The following is a 10,143-nucleotide window of genomic DNA, read 5'->3' as shown; positions in this document are numbered from 1 at the left end:
TGGCATCGGCCGCGGCGTGAGGGTGGCTCTGACCCGCTGCGCGGTGCCAGGGGACGTGGGGGCGGCTGCCGGGGGGGTGCCCTAGCGAGGGGGGGGTGTTCCCGGGGCTGCACCTGAGTGGGGGGGAGGCACAGCTGGTGCTGCTGCAGGTCCTGGGCGGCAGGGCCCGACCTGCGTGGCAGGCAGGGTGGGGGGCTAGGGGGGCCCTGCTCCGCTCCCTGCCTCTGCTTCGACATCCCTGGCCTTGAAACGAGCTGGGGCCATCGGCGGGTGCTGGGCCCTGCCGTGCCCCTGGGACTGGGCCAAAGGCTGCAGCTGCCTGGTGGGGCAGCTCCTGCCCCATGGCTCCGGGGCCCGGTGAGCCCCCGGGCACGCTGGGCGAGCCGGGTGGTGCATTGCTCCAGGGCCTCTCTCCAGGGGGGCGGCGTTTGCCTGAGGTTCCCTGGCCCCCCTTTCGGGCATGGGGGGGCGCAGGAACTTGGCAGCAGCGATTCCAGGAGCCTGGCCAGCCCGGAGCCGAGGGAACCGCTGGCGCATGCAGAGCTGCAGCCGGCTCGGGCTCCGCTCCGCGCGGCATTAATTCCCGGGAAGGGGAGGGAGCCCTAATCCCTGACAGCTGCTGCTTCGCACGGATCAATAACCCTTTTCACTTTTCCCGCTGCTTGTTCCGCGGGGAGCGCCATCGATCGGGCAGCTCCTCCTGCCGGCTTGCTCCCTCCTCGCCCCTGATCGCGCAGCCGGCAAGGGAGGAGGCAGGTGGCCCGCGGCGAGGGCACGGGCGGCACGGCCGCGAGGAGCCAGCGGATTTGCACCTCCCAACTTTGGGAGCAGGAGCCGCACGGCAGGGAGGCGGTTAACGTCCAGGAGGATCCACAGCCGGGGGATTAGGAGGGGCTGCTCTGCTGGCTGGCTGCAGGCTGCCTCCGGCTCCCCGTCCCCGCTCCCGCCACGGGGCTGCTCCTCTCCTGGGGCAGGAACTCGTGGGCAGGGGGTGCCAGGCCCCGGCGGGCGGGCGAGCGGAGCTGCCAGCGAGCGGCAGCGGCAGCTGAGGCCGGCAGTGCTCTCTGCTCTCCTTGGCATCACTTTGCCGCGGCCGAGCTATTCTAACAAGTGGCTGGAGCAGCACTTTGGAGCCTGGCGGGGCTCGGTTCGGCGCGGTGCCCCTGCCCGGGGGCTCCGGTCGCTGCCCGCTGCCTCCGCTCACGCCGGGCTGCACGGGGAAATAACGGTGACATGTCTTGAATGATTAAGTATTCCCTGGATTGTATTAGCACATGCTGCCTGTGTCTGCCGGGTCTTAGCAGCGTTCAGCGGAGGCAGAGGCAGGGTTATTTGACAGCTGTATTTGTGCTGATAAGCGAAGGCACAAGGAGACGATCGACTAGTGAGACAAGCGGGAAGCAGCGGCTGGGAGCTCCGGAGAAGGGCTGCGCTTGCCTTGGCGGGTGAGGTGTCCTGCCCCACAGGAGGCTCTGCCGTGCCCGTCCCCGGGTCTGGCCGGGTCCCCGCGCCGGGGGCGAGCTCGCTGGCTGGGCACGGTGGGCGCGCCGGCCGCTCTGGGCAGATGCCGATTGAGATCGTGTGCAAAATTAAATTTGCCGAGGAGGATGAGAAGCAGAAGGAGGAAGAGGAAGGGGACAAGGAGAGTCTGATCGAGGAGCCCAGCCGCCCGCGCACCCGCGACCTGGCCACCTTCGCTGGCACCAGCACCCTGCACGGCCTTGGCCACATCTGTAGGTCGGGGCGCCTGGGCGTCCGGCAGACCCTGTGGGCGTTCGCCTTCCTGCTCTCGCTGGCCTTCTTCTTGTCGCAGGCGGCCCGCTCGGCGCTGCTCTACCTGGAGCGCCCGCACCTCACGGCGCTGGACGAGGAGGCCGCCCGCGAGATGCTCTTCCCGGCCGTCACCATCTGCAACATCAACCGCTTCCGCCACTCCGCGCTCTCCGACGCCGACATCTTCCACCTGGCCAACATGACCGGGCTGCCCCCCAAGGACCGCGAGGGGCACAGGGCGGCCGACCTGCTCTACCCGGACCCGGACATGGCCGACATCCTCAACCGCACCGGCCACCAGCTCGACGACATGCTCCAGAGCTGCAACTTCAGCGGCGAGAAGTGCTCCTCCCAGAACTTCACCGTGGTGAGTCCCCGCCCGGCTGTAGGCATCTGGCCCCGGGTGCTGGCACCTGCTGCTCCAGCGTTGTCTGCTCGAGTTTCCCTCCAGGTTCCCCGAGGAGAGCCCTTCCCAGAGCTCTGTCCAGGGGCCGATCTGCGCTGGGGGCAGGGCTCTGGGCCCCCACGGATGGAGGGGCTTGCAGAGCTGGTGCCAGGGGGGAGCTGAGGGGTTGCTGGATGCTTTGGGAAGTTGCAGTTCGTTGCCTTGCTCTGGTCTGTGGGACCCTGCTCAGTGCCTGGCTGCTGTCTGGCCGGCCGGGCTGGGTGGCACTGGGGTCGCCGGGCAGCACGGGGGCAGCCCCCAGCACCGGGGCTGGCAGGGGGTTCGCGAGGAGAGACACCCCATGGGGTGCCAGGGTCACACACGCGCTTGGAGCGCCCGAGCAGCTGCTGCTCCCAACGTGCCTCCGTCTGCCCCGGCAGCCTGCCCAGCCCTGGGCTGGCCCCTTCCACGCGGGGCCCGAGGGCCCAGGCCACTCCCCACGTGCTGGTCCAGGCAGCGCGGCCCCAGCTGGGGCTAGCGCAGGCGCCGGAAGACCCAAATCCGCGCTGTGCTTTGGGGAAATCAATGTGCTGAGCGGGCGGAATACCTGATGGGACCTTTGCCGCCCGTAATGACTCTGGAAATGAGCCGCTTCCCTCCTGCGGCTGCCAGGCGGCCTGATCCTCACTCCCGGAGCAGCGCTGCCAGCCGCAGCCCGCGCCCGGCTCGGGGAGGGGAGGCTGCAGGCATCAGGGCGCAGGGCAGCGGGGCTCACCCAGCAGCATGAGGCCAGAGCTGGCCAGGGGAGATGCCATCGCTGTGCAGTGAGGTGGGGGAGAGGAGAGGGGGGCTCTGGGGAGGGCAGGATGCTGCCCCTCTCCCTGGTGGGTGTTGCTGGGTGCCCGCGGGGGGCAGAGGGGGTCGTGGCCTGTGTGGCTGTTGGGCAGAGGTATGAGCACAGGGCTGGGAGCCGGGAGCCCGGCGCTCTGATCACCTCTCTGTGCCTTGGCCCCTGGAGGGGGTGGGGGGCGCAGACACCTGTCTCCTCACTGCCACCGCCAGGGTCCCTGGGCTGAGCCTGCGGAGGGGGATCGAAGGCTGGGGCTCTGCCCAGGATCGGGGGCTGGAAGTGAGGCCAGCACAGAGGGGAGGGGCTGGCTGTGGGGCTGCCCGTCGCTGGAGGGCTTGGCTAAGCGCCGGGTCCCACTGAGCCCTTCGAGGCAGAGCCCAGACTCCCTGGGGCCAAGCCCTGGGCCCCGCTGCTGGCGGTGTGGTGTGGCGGGTTGCTGTGTGGGGCCGTTTCTAAGCAGGGTGCCGTGGGGAGGGACGGGTAGTGCCGGGGGGTGGGTGTTGGGGGCCCACTGGGGGCGTGGGGCTGGTGCGGGGGGGGGGAACGTGGGGGGGGGAAGAGCCAGGCACTGCTCCTCTCCCCCAGCTTGTGCTGGGGTGGGCACAGGACTCCTGGGTTCTCACCCCACTCAGCCGTGGGAACTGGTGTGAGTGCGTCCCAGCGGAGGTGGGTTGGAGCAGCGCTCTGGCCAGGAGCTGTGGGGCAGCAGTGGGGCTGGCTCTTTGCTTGGGGCCTGGCCCTGTGTGCTCTCCTGGGGGGCAGGGCTGCCCCTCGTTGGGCCCTTTACTGCAGGCAGCGAGTTGGAAATCAGCCTCCGGCCCGTCACCAGCCTGGTTCTTTATGGGCCGGCACGGGGGGAAAATCCCGGCGTAAGCAGCTTCCGAGTCGTAAAGCCGGGCCGAGCTGTAAATCTCCCGCCGGCTCGTGGGGGCAGAGCCGCAGCCTGGTTCCCTGCAGCTGGACTGCGGGTCCCCCTGCGCTCCGGTGTGGGAGAGACGCAGGGGCCCGGGCACCCACCCCCGCCTGCGCTGCCCCCCGCCCTGCCCAGCGGCTCTTCCCGGCCTTGGCGTGGGCAGCTGGGGGGCCCGTGTCTCCGGCGGGAGCAGAGAGCCCGTGGTGCTGGGAGTCGTCGTCACGCTCCAGCGGGCGGTTTCCTGGGCTAGTCCTTGGCAGCGGCTGGGGCGGGGGCTGCTGGGCTGCCCCGGCCTGATCCTGGGGTGTGGCCCAGTCCTGCCCGAGCCCAGCGCAGTGGCCATAGCGTGTCCTGAGCGCTGCTCCCCGCAACCCCCCGCACAGGCGGGCGGCTCCGGGGCACCGAGTCGGGGCACAGCGGGTCAGGCCCTGCGGCAGACAGCGAGGGTGGGGACACGTTGGGGGAGGGGTCGCTCCCTGACGCTGGCAGGGGCCGGTTTAGCCCCTGGCTGGTAGCCAGGCTGCCGCGTGGGCGAGCGGGCACTGGGCAGGCATGGGGGGGGCTGTCGATCTCTCCCTGTCCTTGGCAGCTCCCCACCCCCACTGCACCGCAGCCTGACGGGTGGGGGGCAGGGCCCCTCCCCGGGGGCTGGCACCGTTCATGGCCCCCCCAGCGCCTGGAGCCTCCAGGAACAGCCTGGGCAGGGCCGGGGGGGGCAGAGCAGGTGGGGGCGGATGGAGGAGCCCCCAGCCTGGCTGCTGTCACCCCGTGCGCCTGCCGGGCGATCGCTCGCTGCCTCGTGCGCTCAGGTTGGCGGCTGTTCTGAAAAGCGAAATCCCTGTCAAAAGCCTTTTGTCTCGGCTCGGCCCCGCGAACCCGGCCCCGGGGAGGCTGCCGAGAGCTGGCAGCGCTTCCGCCGCAGCTGGCAGGATCCGCCGAGCCTGGCACAGACCGGCCTCCGGGCAGGGGCCTTCACGGGGCTGGGCTCCCGGGCGCTGGGCTTGGCCCGGAGCCGCCGGGTCGGGGCCGGGGGAGTTCCCAGGGCCCGGCGGGTCTGCGCTGCTCTAGCCGGCCGGGGTGTGGGGCGAAGCCTCCAGGATCAGGCAGCTAGAGAAGAAACCGAGCAGACAGAGCCAGGCACCAGGGCCAGGCCTATGGAAATACAGGGGACAGCAGGGGCTGCAGGTCGGGAGTGAGGGGCAACGGCAAAGCTGTGGGGCTGCAGGTCGGGAGTGAGGGGCACCGGCAGAGCTGGGGGGCTGTGGGTCAGGAGTGAGGGGCATCGGCAGAGCTGTGGGGCTAGCAGGGGCTACGGGTCGGGAGTGAGGAGCACCAGCAGAGCTGTGGGGCTAGCAGGGGCTACAGGTCGGGAGTGAGGGGCACTGTCAGAGCTGGGGGGCTGTGAGTTGGGAGTGAGGGGCACCGGCAGCGCTGTACGAGGACGCTGTTGGACGGAGGCATCGGGCACTAATCTGGGCGATCGAGGTTCGTCCCTGTGTGACGCTGGGTGAATCCCTCCCGCTCTGGGCAGTGGGGAGGCCGTGGGGAGCTGGCAGGACTCGGGGTCCCTGGGGACGTCCGGAACGTGCTGCGGGGACGTGGGGTCCCTGCTCTGCTGGGTCAGTGTGACCCCGTGCCTGTCCTGTGGGTGCTGCCGAGGGGCAGGCGGGGGCAGCGCCCTGGTGTGGCGGGACGGCCGGATCTGAGAGCGAAGGTGCCACCTGCCGGCAGCAGTAGTCAGCCGGCAGAGCCCCGAGCTCGCCCTCCGTGGGTCAGGTGGGAAACCCCCTGCTCGGCGGCTGCCATCCCTGGGGCTGACGCTCTGACCAGCCCAGCCAGCAGCCGGCAGCCGCCTGGAGACCCCCTGCTGCTTGCTGGCGCCCAGCCCGCACCCAGACACTGGGCAGGGAGGGGCCCGGTTCGGCCGTGGGCTGGGGCCTCCCCCCTCCCCGTATTTCCTGCGTGTTCGTTCCTGGCTCTGACAAAGGCGCCGTTTAACTCCCCCGGCTAATCAGCGGCGCCCCCACCACAGGGCCTCTCGCTGACCTTTCCGCCGGAGCCGCCTGCCACAAATGTCGCCGTGCCCGGCTATTTTTACTCTGGGTAAGTGGCTGGGCTGCTCCCCCCCGTGCAGGGGCCGCTGGCCGGCGCAGGGACAAGCCGCTCGCTGCACACGACGGCCGCAGCTCTCGGGGGCTGAGGGACTCAGCGACCGGCACGGCGAGCGTGGGCTGCAGAGAGCCGGCCCCAGCCACAGGGCCTGGGCCAGCCTGGGGGCCCCCCAGCCAACCCCTGCGGGCTTCTCCTGCGCTCGGCCCCAGGCCCTGCAGGGCAGAGGGGCCCAGCCCAGCCTGGGGGAGCCCCAAGCCCGTTGCTGGGCTGGCAGAGCTGCCCGGTTAGCTTCTCGAATAGCCGGGGGCTCCGGGCCGGGGGCTCCAGCGGCAGCAGCTCCAAGGGGCCCAGGCCGAGTGCCCACTCTGGGGGGTCCGGGCCAGGTCTCTGTCTGCCCTCGGGCCTGGGCTGCAGCGGGGGAGGGGGTGGCTGAGCCCTCGGGTCCCCGACTCCCCCTGCGCTGCCCCCCAAGGGTGCCCGGCGCCCACCAGCTGGTCGTTACTCCCCAGGCACAGCCATCCACACAGGCCAGCCCGGCCCGGGGGTGAGGGACAGGCCCAGCTCCCCCCAGCGCCCTGCACCAGCCGGAAGCCCGTGGGGCAGAGCCGGGGCGAGATCCTGGAGCAGCAGGACCCAGCGGGACGGGCACTTCCCCTTTGGGACAGCCCCCCCCTCCCCCCGGCCTCCAGCCCCTTCTCCCAGACCCCCTGCCTCCAGCCCCAGCCCCCACCCCAGCCCCTTCTCCCAGCCCCCCCGCCTCCAGCCCAGCCCCCAGCTCAGCCTGCCCCCCCACCTGCCTCCAGCCCACCCCCCCCACTTGCCCCCAGCCCCCAACCCAGCCCGTCCCCAGCCCCCACTGCTGCCAGCCCCCAACTCAAACCTCAGCCCCCCCAGCCTGTTCCCATCCCCCGCCCCACGGAGAGCTCCCTGGGACAGAGACCCACATGCAGCCGTTGGCAGCCCTGTGAGGGGGGCCAGGTGCCCATAACCCCTGGCTGGCCACGCAGGGCACGGGGCGCTGGGCTGAGCAGGGCGGGACCCACGGGTGCAGGCGCTGGCAGAGGGGGGCACCCCTGGGGCTCGGACGGGGTCTGATTGTCCAGGACGGGAGCGGTGGGGAGGCCGGAGAGCGGAAGGATCCTTACTTGGAGAGACCTCGCCATAGGCGCTGGGCGCAGTTCTGACCCCGTCTGGCTCTGCTGGGCACAGCCCGGATCCCGGCCCCCCCTGCCCCTCAGCCCCCTGCCGCCCAGTGCAGCCAGCCCAGCACGCGCTGCCCCTGCTTCCCTTCCGGATACGAGCCCCCACTACCGCCCAGCAGGGCTGCCCAGGCAGTGAGCACACAGTGCCGGCAACGCGAGCCCCACAGCACCGGGGCTGGGACGGGAGCAGCAACTGGATGCAGAAAGCTGGGATGGCAGGGGCTGCGGGTCGGGAGTGAGGGGCACCGGCAGAGCGGGGGGGTGGGGGGGCAGGGCTGGCTGTGGGGGCTGTGGGTCGGGAGTGAGGGGCACCGGCAGGGCTGCGTTTGGGGGACCCCAGGGCCATGCCGGGGGGCCGGGCAGCAGGGGAGCGGCGGGGCTGGCGGAGCTGCTGGCGGTGACAAGATCCGATCGCGGGAGCAGAACACTCCTGTCCTAATTACATGTAATGAATTGACTTTAAAAGCTCTTCGGCGCTTATCTGGGTAATTTCATGTCAGGCTCTTACAGAGCCGGCCTGGGAGGCCGCCAGGGCCTGGGCAGGGGCAGCTGCTGGGGGGCGGCCGGTGCCCCTCGCTCTCCCCATAGCCGTGGGGGCGGGGCCTGTTTGGTTAGCTCCGCCCCCTACCACACTGGGGCGAAGGGCGCCCCCGGGGCCCGGCCTCCCCATTCTGCCCCACGTTCCCGCCCCCCGGGCCGGACCCCCTCGCACCTTACAGGATGGACAAAACCATTGGCTGACGCCAGGGGATGCCCTGCCCCACTGTGGGGCTGGCAGACAGGGAGGGGGCTCCTGCAGGATGCTGTGATTGGCTGCGCTCCATGCAGGTGGTCCACTGCAAAGCCCTCTGATTGGCCAGAGTGCAGGGGCGTCTTGCTGCAGGATAACGGGATTGGTTGCGGTGTGCGTGGGGGGGGGGGCAGGAGGTGCAGCGTGTTTGCCCTGGGACAATGCAATTGGCTGCACCGTGGGGTGGGGGTGGGGCTTTGCCTTCGCCCTCCTATGGGGGGGGGTCAGTGGGTCACCGTGGGGTGGGGGGGTCAGCGGGAAGCCAGGGCCCCTGGCAGAGAGACGGGGGGGTTGGAGTGAACGGGTGGGTGGAAAAGCCGGAGGCCCTGAACCAGGAGCAGCCTTTGCCGAGGGGCTAGACCTGCCCCTGCCCCACCGCCCTGACCCGTGCCCCACCTTGCCCCCTGCCCCTGCCCTGACCCGTGCCCCACCTCGCCCCCTGCCCCCGCCATGGCCTCGCCCCCTGGCCCTCTGCCCCCGCCCTGCCCCGCCACCCGTCCTGCCCCGTGTCCCACCTCGCCCCCTGCCCCCGCCACGGCCTCGCCCCCTGGCCCCACCTGTCCCCCTGCCCCCACCCTGCCCCGCCACACCTCGCCACCCATCCTGCCCCCACCTCGTCCCCTGCCCCCACCATGGCGTCGCCCCCTGGTCCCACCCCGCCCCCTGCCCCCGCCCTGCCCCACCTTGCCCCCTGCCGCCCTGCCCCCCCCCGCCCTCCCCCCCTGACCCCACCTCGCCCCCCTGCCGCCGCCCTGCCCTGCCACACCTCATCACCCGTCCTGCCCCAGCTGGCCCCCTGGCCCCACCTCACCCCCATCCCCCTGCCCCGGCCTTACCCCCTGCCCCCCACCCCTGCCACCGCCTCACCCCCTGCTTCGCCCCCACCCCGGCCCCGCTCCCTGCCTCCGCCCCATGCCCCACCTCGCCCCCTGCCCCCGCCACGGCCTCGGGGAGCCAGGGGTGACACGCGGGGGTCGGTGGGGGGCATATCTTGGTGTCTGATGGTCCTGGCTGCCGTGGTACCGCAGGGGGGTTGCGACAGGGCTCGGTGCCAGGATCCCGGATGCTGCACTGGGGAGGGGTGGGAGCAGGGGAGCTGTGGGCCGGAGGATCCTGGCGCCGGGGTGCCGGGCGCAGGCGGGCCGTGCTGCTCGGAGAGAGTGGGGGGGGGCAGGGAAGCCGTCGCTCGGTGCCGGGGTCCCTGGGCACGCGCCGTCAGGAGCTGTTCGCACCACGGGGGCGTGCGGAGAACAGAAGGTTTACGGAGCTGCACTAAATGACGCGAATGGTTTGGAGCCATAAAGAGGGACGGTTTTATGTCCGACGCCCGCACCCAGCGCTGCCGTTCTGCCATTGCGGAGACGGGGCGTTATTTATAGACGGCAGCGTGCGCGAGGGAGCCGCGGGAGAGCTGAAAGCCAGCCAGGGCCCCGCGCTTCGCTCAGCCACTCATTTCCCAGGCAGCTGCCGGCTACACTTCTCACCCATTACAAAAAAATTAACAAGTTTGCAGCCAGTCAGGTGGAAAAAACAATAATTGTTTGAAGCCGGATTTCCCCCTTCCCCACTGACGAGTCGCCCGCGGTGAGAGCCGCCGGGCGCAGGCAGCGCGGGAACGGCCTTGGGCCGGGCTGGAGAAGCCAGATTGGGCTGGGGGTGGGTGGAGGGTAAGGGGCATGAGCAGAGGGGGGTGTTCAGGGCTGGGACAGCCGGAGGCTGCTGGTCGGGATTGAGGGGCATTGGCAGGGCTGCGCCAGTCTCCCTGGCTGCACGGTTGCGCCCGCTGCACGCCTGCGTGTTACGTGGCAATTGCTTGTTTGCTGCATCCTGGGGGTCGGTTTGTGCTGGCAGCAGCAATGCCCGCGGGCCACTCGCCCAGTTCTTGGGCACCGGGGTGTTGAGCACAGAGGCCACTGGGGGCGGCAGGACGGGTTCCTGGCACGTCTCCTGGTGAGCACGTGACCCAGCCGCGTCCCCCATCACTCCCTCGTGGGCGGGGCCTCCCCGCTGCAGGCCCGGGTTTCCCGCACAGGTTCTGTGACGCGTTTCTCTTGATCTTCGGGGACTGTGGCGGGAGCAGGTGCAGGGCTGGGCCCAGCAGCGCAAGCTCGGGGGAGG

General features: G+C 71.0%; 1 protein-coding gene across 1 annotated transcript; it reads left to right on the top strand.

Annotated features, from left to right (window-relative positions):
* Positions 1-1,511: 1,511 nt before the first annotated feature.
* On the top strand, positions 1,512-6,121 carry LOC113405958 (acid-sensing ion channel 4-A-like). Its single transcript, XM_026647289.1, has 2 exons — positions 1,512-2,140; positions 6,056-6,121. The coding sequence occupies exons 1-2, from the start codon at positions 1,565-1,567 to the stop codon at positions 6,119-6,121; spliced, it is 642 nt and encodes a 213-aa protein (XP_026503074.1). The 5' UTR covers positions 1,512-1,564.
* The last annotated feature ends 4,022 nt before the right edge of the window (positions 6,122-10,143 follow it).

The sequence above is a fragment of the Terrapene carolina genome, unplaced genomic scaffold, assembly GCF_002925995.2.
Source record: "Terrapene carolina triunguis isolate 2854851 unplaced genomic scaffold, T_m_triunguis-2.0 Scaffold51744, whole genome shotgun sequence".
Taxonomy (NCBI): domain Eukaryota; kingdom Metazoa; phylum Chordata; order Testudines; family Emydidae; genus Terrapene; species Terrapene triunguis.
The sequence above is the reverse complement of the archived record's forward strand: the minus strand, read 5'-3'. Positions and strand labels throughout refer to the sequence as shown.